Raw genomic sequence first — 23,153 nt, 5'->3', positions numbered from 1 at the left:
ACAATTTTTTAGAAGTGATCTTTAAATATTTTCTACATAGACTGCGGTTCTATTACGATGTTCCCCTGATCATTCTTACAGGCTTCTTTTCGTGGCTTATATGAATATAAGACTATTGTATGTTATTTATCATTTAAATATCATATATTATTATTTTGCATTATTATAATCTAGATAATCTAACAGAATGTATAATTTAGAACCGTTGTTCTGGCGTATAACGATCCATGATTAACTATCAATCTTTACTAAATGGTAATGGTTAACTGTTAAACCATAAATAAAATCATCGGATAACATAGTGTCCACGTTTTAGTTATTTCTAAATAATATTGAGGACAATTAAAGCGTTATTTTTTTGTCCACACTTTTATTTCTAAAGCAATTTAACCAATAAATAAAGAAGACACTTTCATATGATAAGCATATCAAAATTTTGAGCCACTTAAAATATTTCTTCTACAATATCATACATAATTTTGAATATGGTCACCACAGTTTTTTAGAGTGCACAATAAACAACCTACTTATTGTAAATAATGAGGATTTTCTTTTGTGGATTGAATTATAACGAAATAATAATTATGTTAGTCTGATGTTTTAATGATTTGAACTTTAAAGTGTGCGGGTATATTTGTGGTTTGGAAAATGAATGAAAATGTAAATATTTTGTTTAAATAAACTTCCATTATGTGGTTGCGGACATGAATTTTTGTTGTTCAGTTTGTTTTATATAAGTATGTATTTATGTATTCTCATCAAGGTAACCATGTTTGATGATTTGAATTGACATAAAACAATAAGTACCTACCCTACCTATCTGTCTATTATCTCGAGGTTAGTTTGAACATGCATTATACAAATAATGACACAAAATTAAAGCTGCAATGTTGAAACATATTCACATTCAACTGCAGCAATAATTTTTATTTGGTTCATGTTCTACAAAAGATATATATGGAAAGTGAACATGAAATTATATTATTATTATTTTCATGTTTAATTTAATTCAATGTTACGCGACAAGGGTAACAAATGAAATAGAAATATAATAACATAGTTCTGTTATGCTTTAAGAATCGCGCATACAAAAATAAACTTAAGAGACAAGTTTAATTGAGTAATTGTAGTGTTGTGGAATTTATAAACTAACATTTTAAGAACACAAATATTTGTTGAAAATTAAATTCCCAGTTGGATCTAGTTAAAAAAAAGAGGCTATGATGCGACCCACATTGATAACTTCTCATCCCGTCTGTTGATTTGTCTTGACTAAAATATTTGTAGGTTTCTGTGTTGTGAAATGAATTATTCTTAAAGATTTAGAAATTACCAACAATATTTTGAATTTTATGAAATAGTTTGATTTCAAAATTTTTTTTTGGTAAGGAAGTTCTTAGCCGAAAACCAATTTTTACTTTTCTTAAAAGTTCTTATTTCTTATACCAACAAATACAGATTGTATGAATGAGAAACTGTTTGAAGGCAACATCTTCACTATTCACGAAATATCGAGAACCGAACATCAATGTTTACCCAAATTACGTACTATTTCTTGTAGATTTTATATTTTTGTTAAAAAACGGACTTTTGGGTTTTTATAGAAAATTTACTAAATGTCGAAAACAATATTTTCTGTGGGATTTAATAACTTTGACGCCAATATTTTAAAATTTCGAAAAGTAATTTGAGTCGAAAAAAAAATCAAATTAATTATTGTTTTATAAAAAATATAAAACAAAAATTTCAAAATTTGTCACCTCGAAAATTTACGATTAAAAAATGATTTCATCTCCAAAATAACTTTGTACAACGAAAAATAATGTTTTTAACATCTGGTAAAATTTTGAAAAACTCGAATTTGTCACGGTAAAAATTTAAGGCGACAAAAGTCATTCTTTCATTTATCCCCTTCTTTCCTTGCCATGTCTTCTTTTCTCTACAGATGTTTCCGTCAATGTACTGAGAGAGAGAAGGTCAGCCATATTCCATCAGCCATTGGTTCACTCTCTCAGTAGTCTGACGAAACAAGAATCATCGATATCACCGTGGATAACCAATTTGGACGAACAGACGGTCAGTCTGATCTTGCAGAGAGAGAGCGTGGGTGACAGTTGGCCCGGACGCTAGATATAACTCATTTTGAGAATGGCTGAGGGCCCAACATAAATATTCGAAACCAATAATTTTCATTTTTCACCATTGTACAAAGTGGAACGCTATTCGCTTATCCCAACCCTCAACAATCTAACACAAGCCCACCGACGTAGTTTCATTAACTTCCCATAGGAAGTTATTGTAATGGGTCCGATTTGTCAAATTGAAAATTTTGACATTTCTCGACATTTCAAGGTCCCTAGAGTCGAAAAAAAGATTTTTAGAAAGATGTCTGTGCGGGCGTGTGTACGTACGTTCGTTTGCGAGGTTTTTTTCGTCGTCCATAGCTCAACAACCAGAAGAGATATCGATTTCAAATAAATTTGCAGAAAGGGCTCTCAAGAAAATTGCGTGGGTGGTTTTTTTACCATAGCAGTTTAAAAAAAGGCGAAAATTTTGGTTAACCCTAAATATCTTACGAACCAAAAACACTAGAGACTTGAATTAAATTTTATATAATAAATTGTAACGTGATATCAAAGTAGCATATTTTTTGAAAAAAATCCATTTAACGGTTTTTTTTATAAATCAAAAAAACTGAAAAAAAATGTGTAACCCAAAAATTTTATGACTAAAATATGATTTCATCTTTAAAACAATTGTGTGCAACAAAGAATAATGTTATTGACATTTGATAAAATTTTGATAAAAATCTAATTGACAGTTTTTTTATAAAAAATAAAAATCTAAAAAAAATCATTACTCAAAGTTGGTAAAAATTGAATATGGATTCAAATATCTTTTCAAAAACTTCAAATTTTGGATTTAAACTTATTTTATCTTATAAGAAATATTGTTTTCAACATTCTGAACAAATTTGAGAAAAAGTGATTTGACAGTTTTCTTACAAAAAATAAAAACCTAAAAAAAAAACAATAATAAAAATTGGTAAAAATTGATTTTCAACTCAAGTATCTTTTCAAAACTTTGCGATATTGGCTTTAAACTACTTGAATCTTTATAAAAATATTGTTGTCAACATTATGTAACTGTAAGACAGTTTTTTTTACAAAAAACTAAAAACCAAAAAAAAATAACAAAAGTTGATAAAAAATGATTTTCGACTCAAATTTTTTTTAAAAATTTTGAAATAATGGCTTCAGGCTAAATCGATAAAATTTTGCAGCCCTTATATATTAGACGCAAAAACGCCTTAGGGCCCGAATGAATTAATGTTTAAACTGATAAAAAGACATGCAAAAAAAAAATGTTAAGCTAGTGTTAAGTTAAGTTAAGTTAAGTTATGATAGCTTGTAGTAAGCTGAATAAATAAATAAAAATCAAGAAGAAAATAACTAGGAAGTTTGGGTAAAGAAGGAAAGGTGGGAAAACAACAACGAAAAAATCAAGAGGGTATAGTTGGCAGAGAAAAAAGTTAAGAATAGTGGTTTCAGAAGATCAGAAATCAGTTGACTTGTGTTCCGTTAAAATTTTCTCGAAATTACGAGACGCGTGACCCATTAAACTTTCCTTTTGTCTGTTCGGGACAAAGCAATAGCGGTCCATTTTTCGTTTATTTCAAAATGTCCATTGTTTTTTTTTTATGTTCTTTAAAAGATCTTGGGTTTTACTCTTTTTTTAAAAAGGTTTCCGAAGCAAACCAGTTTTCAAACCAATAAAAAGAATTAAAATCCCATTTCGGGGATATAAATTTATTCTTATTTTTTAAAAGTGTTTTCACCGTCGGCGTCGGTTCCGCTCCGAAGGTTTGCAATTTCCTTAAGTTTTTATACAAACAAAATTGCTGGCGCCTATTTTATTTTTCAGGTATTACACCCTGTGGTAATTAAAAATAATTTCGTTAATTTATCGATAAAAATTATTTATTCGAACCCTCAAATTAATTGGTGTAACCCACCCCTTTGATTCGTCTGATAACCAAATCATATCATAAGTCGTGTATTACCTCGCGTGCCGGTCGCGTTTTGGTTCGTCGTTTATTTTGTTAAATTATATTTAAATGCCTAAGTAATATAATTATTCGATTCGTCGCGGAAAAGTGTCACAAGTTAAAAAAAAAAACATTACTCAAAGTTGGTAAAAATTGAACTTTGATACAAATATGTTTTTAAAACTCTGAGATAATGGCTTCCAACAGCCTATTTTTTCACATAAAATATATTTATAAACATTTAAAGTATTAGAGACGACAAATAACAGAGGGGATGGGAAGTTGTTAGGGTGGGTTGCATCCTAACATCTTTTTTAACCTTTTTGCTATTTTCTTTGAAAATATGTGTTTATATAAAAGACAAATTAATTTCTTACAAGTCAAGATATAAAAGATAATAGTAAGGACTTCGTTTCCAACATAAATGGTATTTTCAAAGCATTTACTGAACAACTTTTTGCTTAGGTTCATTAACAATTTTAAAATAATTATTTGTACTTATTGTGGCTATTGTAGGGACCATTCTGTTTTCGTTTCTAAGAACATCTGAAAACGTGTGCACTAGGGCGTAGACGTAACTTAATACAAGCTGAGAATTTTAAGCTTAATATTTTTAGTCGAATGCGTTTCACTCGAGTACTATTTATATTTGGGTTCAACTAAAACACACTATTGTTCCTATCGTATACTCAATCTTTAATCGATTACTTATGTAATAGCTTATTATTTTATTTTGAAACTAAATACATAGTTGGTTTGTGCTAGTACTAAGTACTCTGAAATTAATATGAATAGATTCTACAATTTTAAAATTTGTTCAGTTTTTTAGAAGGAAATAATTTCTCCATCTTTAAAAGATGGTTGTTATAGTTCATAAACCTTATTGCGAGAAAATCAACTTTTACCCATTTCTATAAATTTATCAAACGTTTTTACAAGATTTGAGTAGCACTCCATTTTCGGAAGAGTATTTCTGATAAAAATGTAACAGCTTTTCCTGGCGCTTGAAAACACCATTTTACTTTAGATATTTATATAGAACCATTTGAATATTTTGATATATTTATATCACAGTTTTAACATATTTTCCAAGTTTTATGAACTCAAAACATTGTGCTTTTTCTGCTGTATTTAAAACTTTGGAAAACCTACAGAGGGTTAAAAGACATCAGTAACATTTTGTGGCTATATCAACATTTTGAAATTTTTTTTCCAAATGCAATTCTTATTTTAAACTCTTTTTAAAATGAAAACAACTGTTGTCATGGTTTGTGTTAAATTTGTTTGCTTTTTAAAAATAAAATTTTCTAATGCAATTATTTATTGTTGCTTTTGAAAATATCATAATTTTGTTCAGCCACATAAATTAATTGAGAATAGATGTGTTTTTGAGACTTGAGTATCTGATGACCTATATTTCAAAGATACTAATTTTGTATTGATATGTATGCACATAAATGAATAATAAATATTTGATGATACAAAAATCAATAAACAAAACAAAAAACAATGGAATATTGAACAAGTGCATAAAAACAATTTAATTCAATTCGATTTTTCTGTCTGCTCTGCTCTGCTCAAGCCCACAATTATGACGACGCAACGCGACCGCCACCAACTGTTCTATTTTATTCTAATGATTCTTTGTCTCAAAACTAAATTTTTGTTAAATATATTCAGTTCCAAAAAACACGCATTTAAACATATTACAAAAAAAAGTAGATGATAGTTTTTTTTCTATTTCGATTCGGGAAAAAATCTTTTGGTGAGTATGTTAGAGGGCTGCTGATTCCAAATAGCATTAAATTCGAGTAGGTCCAAAAAAATGAATAATTTGTTTGTACGAATCGCATTGTTTATATACAAACATACCTATAGATAGATTTTCCATCTTCCCTGCGAGCTGTTGCATTTTTAGGTCAAAATTAATTTATATTCATGCATAAATCATGGAAAATAAATATTTTCCCTCAGCCATAATTTTCATAAATATTATTATTATGCGCAATGTGATGAGAGATGTAGCATTTAAAAGCTATAAATATCTATATTAAGGTTCACATACATACATACCTTTGTGAACGTAGGTATATAGACTGTTTTCATTGGGAACAAGTGTTCCTGACAGATGATGACTTCTGTATGAAATATGAGAGAACACATAATGCCCGGTTGCATTATGTATAAATAGGCCAAAAATAATAAAAACAATGAAATAGAGAATATAAATGTTTTTTTTTTTTTAAAGTAAGTTTTGGTACAAACAAAATTCAAATAATTTATCTCTATTAAGTTATTTTACTTTATTTTATTTTATTCATTGAAAAACAAAAACATAATTTTCAGAAAATAAGTGGGTAGGACCTGAAAGGGAACGAAATTCGAGTACATATATTTAGTGTGTTTGGATTATACTAAATAATTGCTCTGTAGAAAAATATATTTTCACTTTAACCTGCTCCACACTGGGCTTATTGAATCAAACTATGTTTAATTTAAAAAATTATTCAAATTTTCGGTCAAAATAACTCACATCTTATGGCCGAGACACCACCCAAATTACAAAAGTGCGACATAAATCACTTATTGAAACTGTTAAGCTCTGTAACCATTAATCAGAACGTTGGTTAAAAGTTTCAATTGAAGACGTTCGACAATTCACAATTCTGAAAAAAAACTAAGCCTTTGAAAAAGTTTTACGCTATTTGGCCTCATCAGAGTGGCGTCAGGTTTTTTCACCCAAAATCATACCGCCCAAATCTTAAAATGTAAAAAGGCCCAAAATTGGTCACAAAGCCAAAAAACTTAGAAAAAACCCAAATTAAATTTAAAAAAAAAAAAGGAAAAATGGTTACATGTCAGTTTGCCCAAAATAATCTACAATTTTGAATTTGGGTTTTATGACATAGGGTTTGGGCTTTGTGACATTTTGGATTTGGGGTAAGTACCAAGTTAGGCGTGTAAAAAATGTCTTTGCATTTAAATGGATTTAAAGAAACTTTTTCTTACACACAACCTCGAACATACCCAAACCCTTTGTTGACGTTCCGAGTTCTTAGGCGATCTGACATTTTTTCGTTTTAGGTTTGAATAATAAGACCGAACGCTTCTTTTTATTTGGATTGTCAATAAACCCAAAAAAGTTTGAGCACAACACTTGTAATTTTGACGATACAGTTTTGGGCGAAACTACCTAACGGATATCAAAGAATATTGTTTGTAGGAGTAATTCACACTTGTAATAAAAGGGTTATTAAAATAAAATTAAATTTTTTGTTAAGACGTATTTTTGTATTGACAGCATCATTTTAAACTTCTAGTTTCTTCAAAATTTAGGACCTTAGAACTGTCGATAGGAGTTCTCCTTGGTAGTCAAGATTTTAATTCATTTGTATAATTTTTCAATACAGACAATCTTTTCAATCTTGTTCAAAATGCAAATGTTTTGGGATTTTTTTTTTTTTTTTTTATTTATATTTGGAAAGCCAAACTTTGGTTAACTCCGAGTTCATTTTACATTTTTTCTTGACAAATTTATTTAGGTCCTTAAACTTACAAAGTCCTTTGGTGTTCTCTAGCCGGATCAACTTTTAGCTATTTTTGGCACGTTGTATCTTTTTGAGGATACATTTATCTACTTTTTCTCTCAAGATGGAGAGTAAAGCTCTTTCTGTCACTACAAAATCCCATTTTCTTACTTTTAACCATTTTATTGCCGTTTTCTGATTAATTAATAAATGAAGCTACATAACCTTGAATTTACTCCACTTTTCCTACCTGTGCATACAATACAAAAGCTAAAAAGGGAGATGACATTATTCTTTTCTATTATATTCAATAAAAATAACAATGTAAGCATACCTTATAAATAAAGAAACAGAAACCAAACAACCCGAAACAACTTAAAAAAAGAGGCTGGGATGCGACCCACACTGATAACTTCCCATCCCGTCTGTCGATTTGTCTTGCTTAAAAGTTTGTCTGGATTTTATTTTTATGAAAAAACGGACTGTTGGATTTTTTATATAAAAATTACTGAATATAGAAAACAATATTTTCTGTAAAATAAAATAAGTTTGAAGCCAATATTTTAAATTTTTGAAAAGATATTTAAAACGAAAATCATTTTTTATCAACTTTCGTTAATTTTTTTTTGTTTTTTAATTTTTTGTAAAAAAAACTATCAATTCAATTTTTTTAAAGTGTTACTGAATGTTGACAACAATATTTTTTGACCATAAAAGTAAATTAAAGCCAATATCTCAAAGTTTTAAAAAGATATTTGAGTCGAAAATCAATTCTTACCAACTTTTATTAATTTTTTTTTAGGTTTTTATTTTTTGTAAAAACAACTGTCAATTCGATTTGTCTCAAGAGTTTTCAAAATGTTAAAAACAATATTTCTTTAAGTTGAAGCCTAAATTTCAAGTTTTTGAAAAGATATTTGAGTCGTAATATTCAATTTTTACTAACTTTGAGTAATGTTTTTTTTAGATTTTTATTTTTTATAAAAAAAACTCTCTAATCGATTTTTCTCAAAATTTTATGAGATGTCAAAAACATTATTCTTCGTTGCACAAAATTGTTTTGGAGATGAAATCATATTTTAGTCGTAAAATTTTGGAGGTGACAAATTTTTTTTCAGTTTTTTTGATTTATAAAAAAAAAAAAAACAGTTAAATGGATTTTTTTCAAAAAATATACTTGGTTGATATCACAATACAATATGTTATATAAAATTTAATTCAAATCTCTAGCGTTATAAGTTCGTGAGATATTTATAGGTTTAACCAACATTTTCAATTTTTTTTTAAACTGCTATATTTACAGAAAAAAACACCCATGCAATTTTCTTTAGAGCTCTTTTTGTATCTTTCTGCATTATTTTCTGTATATCAAAATTTATTCGAAGTCGATATCTCTTCTGGTTCTTAAGCTATGGACGACAAAAAAAAACATCTCGAACGTACGAACGTCGAACGTAGGAAGGTACGTACACACGCACGCGCAGACATCTTTCTAAAAATCTTTTGTTTTGATTTTACGGAAATTCAAACGTTTAGAAATGTGAAAATTTTTAATTTGACAAACCGGACCCATTGCAATAACTTCCTTTGGGCAGTTAAAAATTATTGCCCAACTTTAAATATAGACTTTGAAATTTTGTATTTACCCAACTTAGCAACAATAGAGCGCCTAATCAGGCAGATGTACATCAATGTTTGTACGACGTAATTGAAATTTGTATTTATAATTTTGACATAACAACTTTTTTTTCCAGAAATAATTCCTTCGCAATTTCCGGGAGCCGTATTGAAAAGATTCAGAAATAACACTGGCCGACGAAATAACGTTTTTTTTTCTGCAACACACAATGTTCTGAATTCGAAGCTCACCTTAAATTTGTTTTATCTCACCAGGTTCTTAAAATATGTTTTTAGATCAATTTTTGGCACGTGAAATTATGATTTTTTTGTTTGAAAATCGTTTGAAAGATTACGTCTTTCAAAATTGGATTGAAAAAAGTGCAATTTGATTGCCAGTAATAAAACCTTATGAATATGATCAAATTGGGTTTGCACTCATTCAAATAAAACCAGTGTCAAGGAACTGTTTATAACGATCTTAAGCTCGTTGTTAAATTGATAGGAATCCCTTCCTTCTTCATATTTTTAAGTGTGTTTTAAGGGCTCAAAAGAAAGTAGGGTTCGGTCCCACCTAGCATGGAAACTAATGCCATTTTACTCAAATGGGTCTAGTTGCAACTGTTTGGGAATTAAGTCTCTTAGTGGACTTAGATCCTGTTGATATAAATTAAAAAAGTAAATTAAAGTAAAGTAAGTATTTAATACTATTGTTTGATTTCACAACTATGAATAAATACAAAGCTATACATTTACAATGCATTGGGGTTGTGAAGTTTGTTATGTATTTCATTTAAAACAGAATACACGCAAATGTAACACTCTTCGCCAAAGATTAAAAAAACTAACATTCAATCGAAAGAGCGCAGTTTTGTATCATTATTTTTTCCGAGCAACATGTTTTTTTCGCTTAGGGCGAAACTCCCTTTAACATTCGCCCACCCAAAATATAAAACAAAATCATTGCTTTTATGTCCTAAGTTAATATTAAATCAATTTATTTTAACTGCTAACATAAATCCTTAAAAAACACACACGGAGCAGCGCGGCTGGCGCAGCAAGTTTGCTGGCACACATATCCTCTATCTCAAATTTCAAAATAATAATAATAATTCCAATAATATGACACCCCCAAATAAAGTTACGTTTAATCTTTTTAAATTCGTTGTGCTCCTGTATTTGTATACGTACGTTACGCTGGCGCTGGCTGTGCCTGTCTCTTTGCTATTCTAAGAACATAAATATGTCAACAATAGCTTGCACCCTTCGTTTAGTCCTGAGAGGATCTGAAAGGAGCTGAGAGCCGCCCAACCAACCATCTCCTCGTCGCTTCGAGTGAATAAGAAAAATAAATATATAAATAAGATCAACAGAATATAAAAGCCAACTGTGGAAAATGGGAAAAGTCTTACACGTATATGTACGCGTATGTGCGCTTGGCATTTGTATGCATCTGGGAAATTCTTCTTATAACAGAAAACGAAGAAATTAGTGCACATGTCTATTTCAGTATAGTTTATAGCCTCACCTGGCGTGGAGCTTCAGATTCATAGCTTTCGTCGCTGCTGGAAAACGATGAAGATGACGAGTATCGTTTCTGCTGATGCTTATGCTGTTTGCTATTGCTGCGAGTTTTCTTTTTGTTATTGGAGTTGGTGTTGCTGTTGATGTTGATATCACATCTCTCGAATGCAAAACTTCTATTTGTCTGCAGCCCTAAGCCAACGTCTCCGGTGTTGGTGGTTGTTCTTCCTCCACAACCGCTAGAGGCACCCCTTAACCTCACTACGCCACCTGGGGGTGGGCTACAGCAACGACGCTGTGGCAAACGACTTCTTCTCACTGGAATCCTGGATCGGAAAGAAGCTGATTTTCGCAATTGTGACATTTTGCTGTCATCTTTTAGCAGTATTGTTCCACGATTATTATGCAATGACAACAGCAACGACTACAACGACGACGCACTATGACATTAGTGAGAGTGACGTTTCTTACGTCAAGCGTTTTAGATTGTGATACTGCTTATGATACGCTGAAAAGATAAAAAAGAGAAAATAATGTTTAAAAAACTTGCTTCAGTTGTGGATGACAATTGTGATGTTGATACCCGGAATCAGATATCAGAGATGGACCGAATGGAAGGGTGATTTTTTTAAAGTTTAGTTTTGGACACTTATAGGGCAAGGATAGAGTCATATGATGTGCATGAAAGCATGCATACTTTGCTTATGTTAAATGCAAAAGTCATAATGTGAACTCGAATGAAAAGGAAAGTTCTACCCTGTTTGTGTAGTCCCAGAGTTTGCTGGAAACAACTCTGAATGAAATCAGTAATCCTCTTAGCAGTTTTGTAATAATGAGAGACCGTGTGTGTTCGATTCAAATGGCATTGGTATCATTTGCCAAAGGGTTTAAATGCCATTAGCAACAAAACCAAAAACAAAAAACCAACCCTCTCAAAAGAGTATTTCCACGATGATGTTGTAGAAAGGGGGATAAAAGATCGTTCCATATATGAAAAACACAAAAACAAAATAAATTGGTAATTAACTGCTTTTTTGCATCATATCCCAATATAGTGATATCGTAGAAGGAAAGTATAGCTTGCATCGTATGTAGATGATATGTACTTACAGGGTGAGTCAAACGTTTTTTCTTAATTTGATATAATCATAATTCTTCTGTCTTTAAGTTTGTTTTTGCTTGTTTTTATAAGTAAGTTATGCAATACACTGATCACTTTTTGAGGAAAATTGAGAAAAACCGGAAAAAGTTTGAACAAACCAAAAAGGACTCCATAAATTTATACATGACCAAAAATAACGGCAACGAATTATTTAACTGATTAATTATGCAACGTCCCGGCACTGCAGTACAAATTTGGTCATTCGCAAAAAGACATGAAGAATTCTCAATCTTCCAGCATTTGTCCAGCCAATAACCAAAAGAAGCTAATATTTCTTACTCTCTAGATATAGACCGATTGTAGTTACGTCGTTCTTTCAAAGGTCATGGAAACTCTGATTAATTATCAGATCAAGAAATATTTCGATGATCGAGGCTTCCTAATGAACGACAGTACAACTTTCATAGCAAAAATTACACTGCTGATCTCATGGATCTTCTCATCGAACAGTGGTGTGCCCCAGGACTCTGTTTTGTCCTCCGACAATCTTTCTTATTTAAACTTACGATCTCTATATCTGCAACTTGGTTAGGTTAGGTTAAAGTGACCGTGATGAATTAGGACACACTTAGGCCAGTTTAATGGCTCAGTGTGATACGACATGAATCTTGAGGCTTTCTCCTGAGCCCAATGAAACCAGTTTGAGTCCCTTACGAAACTTAAAAGGCTGATTATGCTAATATGATTTAGATCGTTCAGATTGTTTTAGAAGAATACTTCTAGGTAGTTCTTGCGTTTTTAAGCTAGCGCAGGTAATGTACAGAGAAGGTAAAGAACTGTTTTCTCCTCTTCCTCGTCTATACAGCTTCTGCAATAGTCATTTGAGAATACGCCTAGTCGAGTGGAGTGCTTTCCTATTGGACAGGGCCCGGTAATGACACATATTATATAGCTTATATGCGACCTGCATATACCTTGAGCGCTTTAAATCTATTGCCGGCCGAATGTTTTTTATGACTTGACACGTGGTGACATTATTCCACCTGATATTTGCCTTCTTCATAACGTCCTGCATTAGCAATACTTTACATATAGCGATTGGTATTCCAGCATTAGCCAAATTTTATAGAATGAACTGTTTCTGACGAGTTCATCTTCCTTACAATTTCCTGAAATGTCTCTGTGGCCCAGCATGCAGCAAAGGTAAAAATTTAAATTTTGTGCAATCTCCATTAGAGATGATCGACAGGGCTGTAATACAATTTGTAGAGACAGAGTCCAGAAATTTGATAGCGGCCTGACTATCTTAGAAGATATGGATATCAGATGTTGATATCACGCTTTCTTTAAGCCAGAAAAAGACTTCTTTTATCGCCAAAAAGTTGGCCTGGAACACGCTTCAATGATTGGGAAGACGAATGAGAGACTTAATTTCAGTCGTTTAGAGGCGCACTTCCACATTTCTTTTTTATCCATTATTGTAAAAGTGGACTGACTCGTCTTGTAGGAATGTCCTATCTTCCCAGAAAAATCTGGAAAGTATAGAAATCTGGAAGTTTCTGTCGAATTGCATTCGGAGAATGGTGTAGTATGTATGCTTTAAAATTGCATTACGGATTGGCCAATGTTATTGTTAATCCACTGCGACGAAGCTTTGAGGCGTTTAGCAGAGCTTGCAGCTATTTGTTTGCTGAATATATCAAGAGGTTTTAGGTAAAGTAAGGTACCGCAGATAGGGTCGTGCGAACCGATCCGCCTTTACATAGGCAAGCTGAACGTTGGACTTAAATTATGCAACTTCAAATCTTTCTTGCTCACTTGCATCAGTAGAAGTGAACATCTCGATATTCTCGGTATGGAATGATTATACACGCGATATCGCTAAAAAATGCTGCTAAATGTTTGGTTTTGATGAGACGATGCACAAAATTTGTAACATACTACGCGAATGTGGAATGCCTTACGAATGTCATGCTCTTTCGGTTCCTGTCATTGCAATGTTTTGCAATGCACACCGACACCTCCTTTTGCTCACACTGTGTCTCCGATATATTTAAGGTATTTTTAACCATTTGAGTGTGTTTTGTCATTTAAATGGGCCACCTATGTTTCTATGTGCGAAATCGACCCACTGGTCACATTATCCACAAGGAACTGTAGTTGGTCCCCCTTGACGTGAAAGACCAAGTACTGCATGAATTGAACGTATTATAGAAAAATAAACTATTGATTTAAAATTAAATTTCTTAAAGTTATTATCACATTATCACTAGAAAGACTCTTTTGACCCACCCTATACTTTGCATCTAGTGTCTTAAAAAACACACTATGAAGTTGCTATTATATGAAGGGCTTAAAATTCGTATATATTCCTACACCGTACCTAATATATAATGTCTGTACAGTGTATAGCATATCAAAATTGAAAAATGAAATTGAATCCCATTCACAAACTTGATGGAAAATTGAATTTTTAAACGAAACAAAGATGAAATGACCTCGAAGAGGATAAAACAAAAAGTTGTTGTCGATGTATATTCTATTCAACTATGAAAATAGAAATAAAATTGAAATTGAAATGTTGCAAATATAATAGAAATGCATAGTTTTTGAATGAAACAACATTTTCCAATACTCACATGGGATTAGCATTTCTGTTGTTTTCTTTTTGGTTTTTTAGATTTTTTTTTTAAATAGTGAATGCGAACAATTGCCAAAGAGCTTCGGCTAAGTGATATTGATTTTGAGAACGATTATTATTACCGTGTGTCCGTATAGCAATTTTTTAAAATTCGAATTTATAAGGTTAAAAAAACAATAGGTAAAGGTTTATTGCTAAAAGGCTATTAGGAGTCTTATAGAAATGAATTGTAATATCAATCAAATTTTTGATTTGGTTTTATTCAAATTTGAATATTTACGACGTTTTGAATTGAAAAGGTGGATTTATTTATTTTTGGTTAACTATATTGAATCATAATCACTTATGCTTTATGTGAATTAGAAAATTTTAAACTTCTGGGTAGTAATTGTTTTTATATTAACTTTAAGGCGGGATGTAACATTTATGAAAAAAGCTTAACTTCATTATTAAAAATGTTTAAACATTAATTTTCGTCAATTCGGCAAATAAAACGTCAACAATTCTTAACGGACGATCAAGTACGACAGTGACCATTGCGTTCTCACCCCTGCGCCGCGACGTAATACGGCTTCCAAAAGAGCTTGTGGAGTTGGAGAAGTACATGCCGGTGCACTCTTACAATTATAGTAAGACTCACTGGCCGCGCTTCACCAAAGCTTTAGCGTGAGAACTTCGGTTTAGAAATGTATCCCCACTAATCAACAGGATTTTGACAAATGCCGAGCTTGACGGATATTTACAACAAATGGAAGAGACAATCCATTGAACTATAACGTAGCAAATTGATCAAAGAAAACTATCGATTCAACATTAAAATTTGTACTGTGACAAGAAGTATGTTTCAGCAAATTAACAAGATCCTTAGGAGGAATGATCAGAACCATCTTCCTTGTCTTAAGCTTCAAAGAACGACAGAAAACCGAGACGTACTTCTGACAGCAGGAATAGATCCAGAAGACGCCGTTTTGGACGATGGACTTCTTTGCTGTCGAAGATCCGTAGGAGAAAGTAGAGGTGGTGGGGGCTGAATAGAGCCCTGCAGCACTTCTTTTAACTGCGAAACGACATAACGCGGTGGCGATCTTACCAGGTTCAATGTCGAAAACTTGGCAAATGTAATCATCGTCGAGCAAAAAGTGGCTAATACCCTATTGTTCACAAAGATAAAGCTCCAGCTAATCTTTGATTGATTAAAGTAAAAGAAGTCATCAGGTGTCGATGGTATATCCATTTATATACATTTTACTACGACATTTACCTCAAGAAGCTGTGGACATTTATATCACTCTGTTTAACAACGTTCTGAATAATACATATGACCCAGTCCGTTGGAAGACAGCTGTGGTCCATCCTCTCCCGAAAAAGGGAAACTAAAACTCCAATCCGGTGAACCACCGGTCTATAAGTTTTCTGCCTTAGTGAGCTGAGAACAACAAAATAATTCCGGATAATCAGTTCGGCTTTAAAACGGGACCTGTCACTATTCATGCGTCGTTTAAGCTTCTTTCTAAAATCCAGTGGAGCGAATCTAAAAGGAAATGTACGGATGATTGTTTGGTTGACATGGAGAAGGCCTTCGACACCGTATCATAGCTAAACCACTGTTGTATATGCTTTATGACATGCTTAAGGTAAACGGTTTATTGTCAAAATTTTCAATATAACATCTACCGAACTCTTTGATATTAAAAATGGTCTTCAACAGAGAACGGTTTACTCGCCAATCTTGTTCAGCATTTACACTAGTGATCTGATAGCAGAGTGACTTCGACAAGATTATTCAATGTCGCGATGACTGGAAGTTAAAAATTAACTTTCAGAAATGCGAAGCTATTCTGTTCAGGACTCCGCTGTATGGGGCCTCAAGGGATTCGAGAAAGAACTGGAAAAACCTTGTGATCGTTGGACTAAATCGACAGCCACTGGCGAATAAAAGTGTAGTTAAGTACCTTGGCATCTGGCTGGATCAGTACTTGTAATTCGACAGACATATGAGTGCTGCTCTTGCCAGAGCTAGGGACCTTACTACCCCAACAATGAGTACTACAAAAATGCACTTTTAAGAGGCAACATTCCTCCCGAAGCTTTCCTCTTTTTAGACAATCGAGGGCTGATACAGGATAGGGAGGCGGTTTCGCTATTTTACCACGTCAGCCATAAAACTGTAGATAGGCGACTCCTTTACAGTCGTGTGTCGTAAAGTCCTCGCACTGGTTGGAGCCAAGCGCCTTCGGTTCAGTAGGACTGCTTTCGATAGGATCCGAAGAGAGAGGATGAGGCAGGAGAACCTGGTTGCTGGCTTCAAATTGAGAATGACATTTAAAGCTGTCTAGATTGTTTGGTCTTGGCCGGCTTACATAGGTTAAAGGATTAGGTAAGGGACACTCAGAGTGTCACCAAAAAAAAACACAAAACAAAAAAAAAAAAAGGTTAAGGGCTGTTCTACTCGATTGGCGATTGCCTACAGGATGTCAAGAGGAATAAACTTGTCCTCAACGGACTGGGAGGAGGCTTGAAATTTTACTGACAGGAGAGTGGGGCGTATTAAAGATTTGCTTAACAGATGTGTGTGCACTCAATGGCAATCTAGATGGACAGATAGTGAGAAGGGAAGGGTAACTTTTAAGTTTCTTCCCGACATAGATCAGGCAGTTAGGGTTAGGGACTTTGGTTTCTCGCTCTTCACAGGAAACGGGTCCATTAACGCATTTTTGCATAAAAGGACACTTTCAACAACAGCGGAGTGTTCCTGTGGGGCGCCTAGTAAGAATTGGCTACACGTCATTGTAGACTGTCCTCGCTATTCAGATATATAATGATAATTGGGTATTCAGCAAAATCCTTAGTATTAGGGAAACTGCTGGGAACCTAGAGGTTTACGCAAAACAAGTTTTTGCATGTAGGAGAGCGGTAGGTAGGTTAGTCCACTAAGTTGTATAGCTAGTGTAGGGCAAAGAGGTTGTGACCACAACTGGTTGTAGTGAAAGTCTATCTTAGCGTGTGTAAAGACCCAATTGTTTACTATTGCTTGTTAAGATTGGCTAATACATGTCTGTGTTTTGTGTGCATGTGTTTTTGCGTGGATGTGCTTTGGGGTGTATTGGGCTTTTTATTTATTACTGATGAATAAATTTTAGCTTGGCCTCATGAGTCATGAGTTGGCTTGGGAATCTCATTGAAGATTCCTGGGTTGTGTATCATGGTGTCATTTCGATGTATTGGTGTTGCTATGCAATACTGCCAGTATTCAACTGGTGTTCTCGCAGAGCAATATGAAGGCTGTCAGGCCTTGGACAGTAAGGAGTCCATCGGGAAGTAACCTTCGTGGTTACGAAGCTCCACCGGAAGCTATATTCAAGTACCACGGGAGACAGGAGCCCTGGTTCTTGTTGTTTCTGGTGTTTCATATACACTGGGCGACCTGATACCACCTGTCTAATGGGAGTATCGTGGTGGCTGTGGTTGCCATAAGCGGAACGAATGGCATTCTAAGGGTACTGTTTACTACCTAAGTCCCTTAGTATGCAAGATGCGTTAGATAGGCCTCGCTCCTCAGCAAGCAAAGTAGTTCATGCCTTACACATGACTATGAAATTGTATTCTTGGTTCCGATATTGTGGGTAGGCCAACCGTGAAATGACTCCTAAACGGAAGGTGTTCACGTATCAATAATATCTGAGGCTTTTCTAGTTTTTAAGAAGTTTTAAGTAATTTTAAGTATTATTATTGGTTTTAGTTAGTTTTAACTAACTTTAGTATTATCATAGGTTTCGGTTTTATTTATATTTAGTTTTAAGTTTTATATAAAATAAAAAAAATCATAAAGATACCAAGTTTTGTTTTTAATGTTCTTGGTTGTAGTTTAAGTTATTTTTATTTAGTATTAAAATGTTTCTTATGCCGAAAGGCAGTAGGTTTAAGATAATGGATTAACTTAGACCACCCGCATAGGGCCAGTTAGATATTTTGTATAAGTCTTGAAAATTTGTGCTAGTTTTTTTAAAATATTTTATCTAGCTTTGCGATATTTTTAGATTTTGATAAAATCAAAAAAAAACTTCAAAAATTTTAAATTTGATAAATGGGCCTGGATTAATTAGTAATGCTTGAAAATAACTACATTTTAATGGCCATTGTTCAATATGAACCACACCTAGGGTAGGTAGAAATGGCGATCTCAAGGCAACCTAGCCTGAGATCCAATTAGCTCTGTAGTGCGCCGTTTTGATACCAAGAACTCGTTTGACCTTTGATTGAAAGGGATATATTTATAGAGAAGCTTCATAGCGATTATGTTAGAGCCATTTTGTCGCATTGAGAAAAAAGATTAGGTCTCAAATCTTTGTCTCAGATAGTTCATCAAGTTCGTGAAAGAATGATTTTCCAAAGTATTTCATTCTAGTGTTTGCCAAAGCAGGACATTTGCAGAGGAAATGGATTATCGTTTCACTTTTCCTTTGGTCCCTACAGCTACGCCAAAAGGTGTTGTAAGAGATACCCAACTTCTCTGCATAAACTCCTATAGGCCAATGTCCGGTACAAACTGCAACAATCCTGGCTATGTCTTGCCTTGGCCTGCATAGAAGATCGTTTGTACGGGTTTTGTTATAGGTGGGCCATATCTTCCTAGATATAATGCAGTTGGGTAAATTGCTCCACCTTCGGTTTAATTGAGTTTGGTAGATAGAAAAGATTTTAATCTTCATAGCACCAAGATCTATGTTAACCATTTCCGCAAGTGAGCTACGAGTATGAAGGGCCGATCCTTGCCTGGCTAGCTCGTCAGCCCATTCATTTCCCACGATACCACTATGGCCCGGAACCCAGATCAGGGTGACACCGAGGTTAATATTCAGGTTCGCAAGCTCATCGCGACATTGCTGGACCAATTTAGATGAGGATATGGCCGAGTTAATGGCTTTGACAGCTGCTTGACTGTCTGTAAAGATAGACGCATTTCGGTTTTGGTTTGGGTTTTGTTTAAGTATCTTAGATGCCTCCCTTATTGCCAGCAGTTCAGTCTGCAAAACACTAGAAAAGTCAGGAAGCCTAAAGGATTTGGCTACATTTAGGGACTCAGATCCCAGAACCAACTCCGCACTCCATCTTTGAGCCGTCAGTAAAGATGGTTGTGTCGAAACCTATCGACACGATGTCATCCTCCCAATCTTCTCTCGATGGGAAAATAACCTTAAAACCCTTACTAACGCTCAAAGTAGGAGTGCAGTAGTCAGTGTCTACCGAGATCGTAGTGTTGCTGTGAACATAAGGTTTTGACAACCAGCTATTTGATTCCCTCAGCCTAATAGCGCTGCAGGAAACTATGTATTTAATAAAAAGGTCGATTGATAGAAGTTTCCAGTTTAGTTTAGGGTCGAGTGTAACTCCCAAATATTTTGCCATGGAAGACAATGATAGGATTTGACCATTGAGTCGAGGTAGCGTGAAGGGCGGTACTTTAGTTTTGGTGGTAAAGAGCAACAGTTCAGTTTTACTTTGGTTAACTCTTAGTCCACAAATCTCGGCCCAGTTTCTAACTTTCTTCAAAGCTGACCTCTGTGATTAGTGAAATCACAGAGGTGTACTTTCCTGACATCAATAGCACCAAATCATCCGCGTAGGCTACACCACCCTGGGGTGTTCCCCTACTCACGTGTTTTGTTGCGATTGTATTGCCTAGAGAGGCTCGAATCTTCCTACCACTGAGCATGGAAATAATCCATTCTCGAATGAAGTTTTCTACTCCGAACTTATCGAATGATTCTTCTATGGATTCTGTAAGGACGTTATTAAAAGCACCTTCTATGTCTAGGAAGGTGGCAAGAGTAAATTATTTATAATGGATTGTTTGTTCTACAGTGCGCACTACCTCATGGAGGGTAGTCTCCGAAGATTTGTCCTTAAGGTAAGCATGCTGAGAGCTTTCGAGAGGTCGTCCAACTATGATTTCTCTAATATTGTAATCAAGAATGCGCTCCAAGGTTTTAAGCACAAAAGATGTTAAGCTTATTGGTCTGAAATCCTTCGCGGATTCGTGACCTCGCCTACCCACTTTCGGGATAAAAACTACTTTGACCTGTCTCCAAGACATGGGCACATGTTTGAGAAGGAGACATCCTTTGAAAATTTGTTCCAGCCATGGAGCTGCCATGCAACTTTTGAAGCATAACTGGCAGTATGCCATCCATGCCTGGGGATTTATATGGAGAAAAAGTATTGATGGCCCACAAAATATTTTCTCTGGTTATAACGGAATTGACTTGCTCCATATGAGCTACGTTTAGCTCTGTGGTTTCAAGCGATTCGGAGTTATCACTCTCGCAACCCGGAAAGTGCATCTTCATCAGTAGCTCAAGAGATTCGGCTGGAGAGGCTGTCCAGGTTCCATCAGGTTTTTTTTAGAAATGAAGGATTACAATGTTCCTTCGATAAAACTTTGCTGAGCCTTGCGGAGTCCTTTATGTCTTCGATTAATTGACAGCATTCTCTCCAGCCTTGTCTTTTGGCTGATGACAAAGCTTGTTTGTAAATTTTAAGAGAGTCTTTATACGGTTGGTAAAACTTATGTTTGTTGCAGATATTGAAAATTGTCCTCGTCATTTTCCTAAGACTCGACAGTTCTTCATTCCACCACAAAGGAAGGGTTTTACGGCTATATTTAACTGGGCAAGAGAACCACACCTAAACGTCAAGGTTTTTTCTGCATTACATTTGACATTTGTAAATTTTGTACTGATTTAATTTGAACCATAGAAAGATACACAAATGTGGCTGAAGAGCCGTCCACCTCAACTATTGTCATCACGCTCGGTAGTGTCCAACAATTGCTACTCTCGCACTCGTCGTTGATAAACATTATGTACAAAGACCTGCATTTCCACGCTTACAAGGTGCAGCTGACTCAATATATACTCGTAAAACCTTATAACTATTTCAAGCATCCTCAATGTTCAGAATAGTGGCAATAAATTGCAACAGTGGATGATCAATTTTAGAAGAAAATCATCTTCAGTGATGAGGCAGAATTTCCTTAATTGTCGAAAAACCAATGCACAATGACTGTTTTGAATGGTGGTCACTATCGCAAGATGATAACCAACTTTTCATGGCACGAATTAGAAGATATGTGGGCTGAACCATAGCTCAAGAACCAGCATAGATATCGACTTCAAATAAAATTTGTTATACAGAAAATAATGAAGCAAGGACTTTTAAGAAAATTGAGTGGGTGGTTGTTTTACCATTGCAATTTGGGAAAAAACATTTTGGTTAACCCTTAATATCTCACGAACCAATAACGCTAGAGACTTGAATTAAATTTTGTATTAAATATTGTAACGTAATAAAAAAAGATCTTTTTGAAACTTTGAGATATAACTTATTTTTAACTAAAAATATTGTTGTAAAAATTCATTTGAATTTTTAGGGAAAGCGAATTGACATTTTTTTATAAATAAAAATTATTAAAAAAATGAATAAAAGTTTCTAAAAATTGATTATCCACTCAAATATTTTTCAAAAATGTAATACATTGTCTTCAAACTAATTTTATATTATATGAAATATTCTTCATTCGATAACAGTTTTAGGAAAACCAAATTGACAGTTTTCTTTAAAAAAAAAAAAAACAAAAACATAAAAAAAAAACACCACTAAAAGTTGGTAAAAGTTGATTTTTGACTCAAAAATCTTTCCAAAAATTTGAGATTATATCTTCAAACCAATTTTATTTTTTGTTATCAACATTCGGCAAAGTTTTGAAGAAAATTGAATTGATAGTTTTTTTTTCCAAAAATAGGAACTTAAAAAAATTACTAAAAGTTTGTAAAAACTGAGTTTCGACTCAAATATCTTTTTAAAAATTTAAGATTATGGCTTCAGATTATTTTAGTTTTATAAGAAATACTGTAACCAACATTCGGTAAAGTTTTGAGAAAAATTGAATTGACAGTTTTTTTTTTACAAAAAATAGAAACCTTTTAAATTCGACTTAAATTTCTTTTCAAAAATTAAATACATTATCATAAAACTAAATTTTTCTCACAGAAAATATTATTTTCGATATTAATTTTTTTTTTCTTAAAAAAATCCAACCTTCCGTTTTTTTTCAAAAAAATTAAAATCTACAAAAAAAAGTACGAAAAATTGTTAAAAATTGATGTTCGTTTCTCGATAATTAATGAATTATTTTTCATTCAAACAATTTCTATTTGTTTATATAAGAAATAAAAACTTTAAAGAAATGCTTCTTAAATTGTTAAAAGTTGTTTTTCTACTAAAAATCTCGTTAACAAAAATAGATTTGAAAATCTAACTATTTCATTTTTTATTTTTAAGAATAATTCATTTGACAAGTTTTTAGCAAAACACGAAAACCAACAAATTTTAAAGCAAAACAAATATAAGTGTGGGTCGCATCCCAGCCACTTTTTTGTTTACATTGTGATCGCGCTCAAGGTCCAATTTCCGCTGACTTAAGCTCATAAATCAATCTTATTTTGACCGATGCCATCAATTATGCTGTCTTTGATGGAAACGGTGGCTTGCGGCTTATTCGCATGGACCTAAGACTTAAAAAATTCTCACAAGAAAAAGTCATAAGAGGTAAAATTACACGATTCGGTTCACGTCGCAACGCTATACGGTCAAGATAACGATGCCGTAAAAACGCTACGTAGAATATCGGTTGTG

General features: G+C 33.5%; 1 protein-coding gene across 2 annotated transcripts in view; it reads right to left on the bottom strand.

The window, feature by feature from the left end:
• Positions 1-23,153, bottom strand: part of LOC129943132 (uncharacterized) — a 444,917-nt gene that overhangs the window by 264,087 nt on the left and 157,677 nt on the right. For both annotated transcript variants that reach the window (XM_056052382.1, XM_056052383.1), the window contains exon 2: positions 10,721-11,224. In XM_056052382.1, the coding sequence (XP_055908357.1) occupies positions 10,721-11,080 (360 nt within the window). In that variant the 5' untranslated portion in view covers positions 11,081-11,224. The remainder of the gene's footprint in view (positions 1-10,720; positions 11,225-23,153) is intronic.

The sequence above is a fragment of the Eupeodes corollae genome, chromosome 1 (genome assembly GCF_945859685.1).
Source record: "Eupeodes corollae chromosome 1, idEupCoro1.1, whole genome shotgun sequence".
Taxonomy (NCBI): domain Eukaryota; kingdom Metazoa; phylum Arthropoda; class Insecta; order Diptera; family Syrphidae; genus Eupeodes; species Eupeodes corollae.
Note: the sequence above shows the minus strand (reverse complement) of the source record. Positions and strands in the feature narration are given on the sequence as shown.